This window comes from Gavia stellata, chromosome 17 (assembly GCF_030936135.1).
Source record: "Gavia stellata isolate bGavSte3 chromosome 17, bGavSte3.hap2, whole genome shotgun sequence".
NCBI classification, from domain to species: Eukaryota; Metazoa; Chordata; class Aves; order Gaviiformes; family Gaviidae; genus Gavia; species Gavia stellata.
Genome location: NC_082610.1, coordinates 11,153,396 through 11,159,251, shown reverse-complemented (window position 1 = coordinate 11,159,251; position 5,856 = coordinate 11,153,396). Strand labels below are relative to the sequence as shown.

General features: G+C 55.6%; 1 protein-coding gene across 1 annotated transcript; it reads left to right on the top strand.

The window, feature by feature from the left end:
• Window positions 1–4,058: 4,058 nt before the first annotated feature.
• On the top strand, window positions 4,059–5,405 carry RASSF10 (Ras association domain family member 10). The gene has a single exon (XM_059826043.1). The coding sequence runs from the start codon at window positions 4,059–4,061 to the stop codon at window positions 5,403–5,405; it is 1,347 nt and encodes a 448-aa protein (XP_059682026.1).
• The last annotated feature ends 451 nt before the right edge of the window (window positions 5,406–5,856 follow it).

Below are 5,856 nucleotides of genomic sequence, written 5' to 3'. Positions count from 1 at the left end.
TAGGAAGAGGAGTCAGGAAAGCAGCATTGCTGTTCAGCATCACAACAAAGAATAACTTCTCCAGACAGTGATGGCTCAATAGATTACCAGTTGCAGCCTGCCTTTACTCATCTCACTTAGACTGTATTCTTTTGAACTGTAACCTCAGGAAAAATAAATAAATTGTCCTGAAAGTGATCTAAAAAGTAAAAGCAACTTCACTGTGGAAAAAAAGAATACCGTGAATCTGAATCCCTACACTTTTTCCATTTAAATGCTTTTGAAAGAAATTAATTCTGTGTCGCAAATACAGTTTTCCTCCACTTTCCTGCTGTATGAATTATGGAAGCAGGAAATACATTTTTATTTGTTTGGTTTAGATTCAAAGTATTTAAGATAAAGTCTTGCATCATTTTATTTATTTAAAATATCAAGGCTGCAATTTCATTCTGGTAGCTCAGCTCAAAAAAAAAAAAAAAAAGAATAAAAAAAGAAACAGACACCTCATTATTCAATCCCATAATGGGAAATGCTGTTCTTATCACAAAAGACTTGGTAATTTACTTGCATACCTCAACAAAAAGGAAGGAAGAGAAAGAACTTCATGTGAAATGCCAGAATACAGCTGATTTCCCATCACTCGGCCTTGTAATTATTCTGCAGCAGGTAAAACTAAACTAGCCTACACCTGGGCTTGGACTTTTCAATACAGCCTAAAATGTTAAGCTCATAAATCTCCTTTTGGAGGTTAGGCAGCTGTTAAGAGTACCATCAACTTTGAATTTTTGCAATTAATAAAACAAATCAAAGAAATACATGCCATGCAGTGATGTTCTGGATCGCATTCTCTCAAGGCAGTTTGCACTTCAGAAGCAGAGCCTGCTGACAGCTGTGCATTGATACAGCAGTATAGAAACAGCCTCTGGATTACAGAAGATCATGTAAACATTTTAAGCTTTAAATTGTGCGATATGCTTGTTTTAGAAATTATAGAAGACCTCATATATCACTGCTCTGTGGGGAAGGGAGTGAAGAGAGGCACAACTGTCCTTCCAATTTGACATTTTAATGACACAGCCTCTCTGCACGTCACTGTTGAGGCTTGCAGGTCTGCAGGCACAGTCAACCGGAGGAGATTTGCCTTCACCAGGCAGGAGATGTCTGAAGTAGGCTGTAATGCCACTGCCTCCTATTGCCTCACCGGAGATATAGAATGCATCGTCTGCTGAGTTTGCACTTTCATTTTATCACCGTCTGTAGTTGTTGAACTAATACTTCCTCATCTCCCTTTCTCATGGAATAATTAAAAGAAGGAGAGGAAGGAGGCAGAGGACTAGGCAGTCAAGTTCAGTGGCTAATGGCACGGGAGTAAAGGAACCTGATTTACTTCGTGACACTGCTGCTGCCTTGCTATATAACCTTAGGCGAGGCACTTGACTCCTTTATGCCATAGCATTCTTATCTGTAAAAATGGGACAATAGCACTACCTTCCTCTGCAGGATGCTTTAAGATCCTCGGAGGAAAGGCAAAGGGTTGCATACATTCAGTTGCCTTTTGGGATTCAGCACAGCAGGGCATAAACTTTGCTTCAGATAGGTGCTTATGTGCTTAAGCTCTCACACTTTTGAAGCTCTGGTGGCAGTTTCCTGAGTCTGCAGACAGCCTGAAACAAAATTCCTGAGGGCTAAACTTGAGATCTAAGGATGTAAATTTCTAATGCCAGCTTTTTAACCATGGATTATATACGTACTCATCTGATAGGCTTATCCTACCAAAGGCAAGTGTTTGTCTCCTTAATCTTAATCTTACTGCCTCCAACCAAACTGCCACCATCTTCCTCCTCTCCGGCAATGCTGCCTTGGGGGCTCCACTGGGGAGGCAGAGCCAGTTTTCCATACACAGAGATGTGGTTAAGGAAAGATGGAACCATCACCTTCTGATTTCATTGCACAAAGCCAGGCCTGGATGCTGGATAGATACAGGCAGTCAGACAAGTTGGAGCAGCTTGACCTGTGGGGAGCATGAGATGTCTCTTCACATCACACCCTGCTCTTCCTGTATTGTTCTTTGCCAGCACAAAGTAGGTACAGACATTCCCATAGGAAATACATGTAAAATAAGATCAAAACTAAATGGGAAAGGCAAGGAACCACCAGTAAAGGAGTCGGACAATTCTCACCGTCTCATTAACCCTTGTGCTGCACCTGATTCTGCAGAAGACAACAAGGAATTTCCAAGTTTCTGCCAGCCTGATGAGAGCAACAAGGCTTTTCTTTTCCTGCTCTCCTGGAGTTTTATCTTGGGCCTTTCAGAGGCAAAGCTGAATCCCCGTTCAACACCCTATCATTCTGGGGCACCGAGCCTTACGACCCCCTTTGTCAGGCCATTTTGTTCTCTTACAGGACTGCCATTCCTGGGTCCACCTTCCTCTGTCCTGGAGTGAATGATGCTTTTAGGCATAATCGACGCACTGAACAAAAAGACTGCACACCTCAAGAATAACCTTCCATCGGCAAACACTTCCTTCTATACAAAGAAAGCATAGCGATCCAGCACTTCTGATGCATCATGAGGCAAAATGATTTTAGCAGTGACAGACTTTACCACTGGACAGGGATATGCAACTTTAATGTAAGGCGGCTGGGGTCAGGAAGCAAAATTCAGCCTGTTACCAACACCCCTATCTGGCGTGCCCTTATTGCAACATGCAGTGGCCACCTCGGTTTGAAATCTTTAACCTGCAGTAATACAGGAAAGGGACGTTAGCAGCAGACACATGATCTGCATGACCTTCAGCTCCAGGAATGCCGGCATTCGGTGGTCCCTCAGCCCACTTCCTCACGGGACGGCAGGCTGCACGGCAGAAACCACCACGGTAATTAGCTGCCTTACGCAGCCAGAGCAGAAGGCAGGCTCTCTTCCCCAGGACTAGCCCTTCCACGTGAACAGGGGAGAAGCCAGTGCAGCAGCTGCCCACCCTGAGCCTGTGCGCTTTAGGGGAAAAGAGGACGTTAGGCTGCTTAATTGTTAACTATTTTGTATGCCCCAGCTCTGCTGTTTCAAACAGCAGAATTACAGTAGTTAGGCTATACCACCATAACTCTGTTCTGTTCCACTGACTGGAACGCAAACCTTATTCACGCAAAAACCATCTCCACACGGCACACCGATTTTATCGGCTCTAAAAACCCCCCAGAAGGTACAGATCGGCCTTCAGGTTTTAGAGAGTTTACCCGCTTTACCCATCAAAATACTTTTTAGTCCTGTAGAAAAGCATAGCTCCCTGAGCCCTGCGATGCAATCGCACCATGAAAATCAGTGCCACAACCCTGCGTTTCATTACCATTTTTCACATCTCCTCATTTTAATCCGCACTCGGAGACCGGTCCTGTTCTCATCAAAGTACACGGCAAGCTCCCATTAAAATCTGGCTCAGCTAGTATTTTAATAACACTTAGACATTCCCGTCCTTTGCATATTTCATCTGCGAAGTGCTTTACAAACATGAATTTCCTAATTACAGGCGGGTGATTTACTAAAACTGGAAATTCCTCGCTGGTTCTGGCTCTCGCTTTGAAGCTCCAGGACTCGCTCCTGTCCCTCGGCAGTTTGGAAGATCCCTCGACGCCGCTCGTTCGCGGCAGAGGCAGGGCGCAGAGGCAGACGCAGCGACCTGCCTTGAAGTTTCCGCGCCGGCGGATTTCGGCGCGGAGTGCCGGGGCGGCGCTGCCCGCGGGCCGGCGGCCGCCGCCGGGGCGTGAGCCGCGGGGGGCGCCCACGTGGTGGGAGAGGAAAACCCGGCGGCGGCGGCGGCGGCACCCGGCAGAGCGCGGGCGGCAGCCGCGCGGGGCTCCGCGCCGCACCGGGCCGGGCCCCTCCCGGCGGACCGCAGCACCGGGCAGGAAGGGGTGGAGCGGCCGGCGGAGCGCACGGGCGGGGTGCCGCGGGCGGGGAGGCATCCCGGCCATGCTGAAGCCGGGCGGGCGGGCGGCGCCGCGCCTCCCCTGAGCGCTCCCCATGGAGCGGCTGCCCGGCCAGCCCTGAGCCGGCGGCCCCGGCCGCCCGCCCGCCGCCGCCGATGGAGCCCGAGGAGCGGAAGATCTCGGTGTGGATCTGCCAGGAGGAGAAGCTGATCTCCGGGCTCTCCCGGCGGACCACCTGCTCGGACGTGGTGCGGGTGCTGCTGGAGGACAGCCACCACCGGCGGCAGCGGCCGGCGCTGCCCGAGCCCGGCGGCGGGATGCTGTCGGGGCCGCCGCACTCCTACTGCATCGTGGAGAAGTGGCGCGGCTTCGAGCGGATCCTGCCCAACAAGACGAAGATCCTGCGGCTCTGGGTGGCGTGGGGGGACGAGCAGGAGAACGTGCGCTTCGTGCTGGTGCGCAGCGAGGCCTCGCTGCCCAACGCGGGGCCGCGCAGCGCCGAGGCGCGGGTGGTGCTCAGCAAGGAGCGCCCCGGCCACGGCCTGGGGGCGGCCCGCGCCAGCCTGGCGCTCACGCAGGAGCGGCAGCGGCGGGTGGTGAGGAAAGCCTTCCGCAAGCTGGCCAAGATCAACAAGAAGCGGCAGCAGCCGCTGGCCCGGGAGGCCTCGTCGGCGGAGAGGATGGAGACGCTGGTGCACCTGGTGCTCTCGCAGGACCACACCATCCGGCAGCAGATCCAGCGGCTCCGCGAGCTGGACCGGGAGATCGACAGGTACGAGGCCAAGATCCACCTGGACCGCATGAAGCGGCACGGCGTCAACTACGTGCAGGACACCTACCTGGTGGGGGCCGGCGGCGGGGAGCCGGAGCCGGGCCGGGAGGCCCAGCCCGCCGCCGGCCGCCCCGAGGAGGACTACGCCAAGAAGTGCGAGGAGGTGCTGCAGCTGCAGGAGCAGCGGGCGCAGCAGGAGGAGCTGCTGGAGCACCTGGCCGCCGAGATCCAGGAGGAGCTCAACGAGCGCTGGATGAAGCGGCGGCGGGAGGAGCTGGAGCTGGCGGCGGGGCCCGGCCTGGCCGAGGCGGACTGCCACACCACGGAGCTGAGCGGCGGCGCCGGCGAGGGCGAGCTGCACCTGGAGCACGAGCGGGTGAAGACGCAGCTGAGCACCAGCCTCTACATCGGCCTCAAGCTGAGCACGGACCTGGAGGCCATCAAAACCGACCTGGACTACACGCAGCGGGCGTGGGAGGACAAGGAGCGGGAGCTGCAGCGCCTGCTGGAGACGCTGGGCACCCTGGACGTGGCGGAGGCGCCGGCGGAGCCGCGCGGGGCGGCGGGCGGGGGGCGGCCGGCGGCGGGGGGCAGCGCGGCCGGCTGGGTGGAGCAGGCGCGGGCGCTGCGCAAGGACCGCGCCGACGAGGGCGAGGACTCGGACACGGGGCTGAGCTCCATGCACAGCCAGGACTCGGACTCGGTGCCGGTCTGCGAGTCCCTCGTCTAGCGCCCGCCCGCCCGGCCGGGCCCCGCAGTGCCAGGGATGCAGGGCGGGCTCCGGCCTGGCTCGCAGCGAAGGCGGGCACGGCCCGGGGCGGTGCGGTCTCTGCCCGGTGCCCCGTCGCCCGCCGGGCAGCGCGGCACAAGCTCGTCGCCGCCGCCGCCGCGGGGCTCGGCGGGAAGCGGCCGGGCAGCGGGCGGTGTAGGACTGGGGCAGGTGTGGGGTAGGCGAGGAAACTCCCGGTGCAGGAGGCCGGCACACAGAGGAAACATTTTAATTTTAGCTCTTGAGTTGAAACTTGTTCTAACTAGTCAGCGGCGGGCAGCGCGGGGGCTGGCTCGCCGGTCCTTTTATCTAAGGAAGAGAAACCCGCAGCGCGTTTGTGTTTCATTCACGTCTGGGATTCCTCGCTCCTTAAATCCTGCCGCCTGCTGCCCTCCGAAGGTTCTCCCGCTGG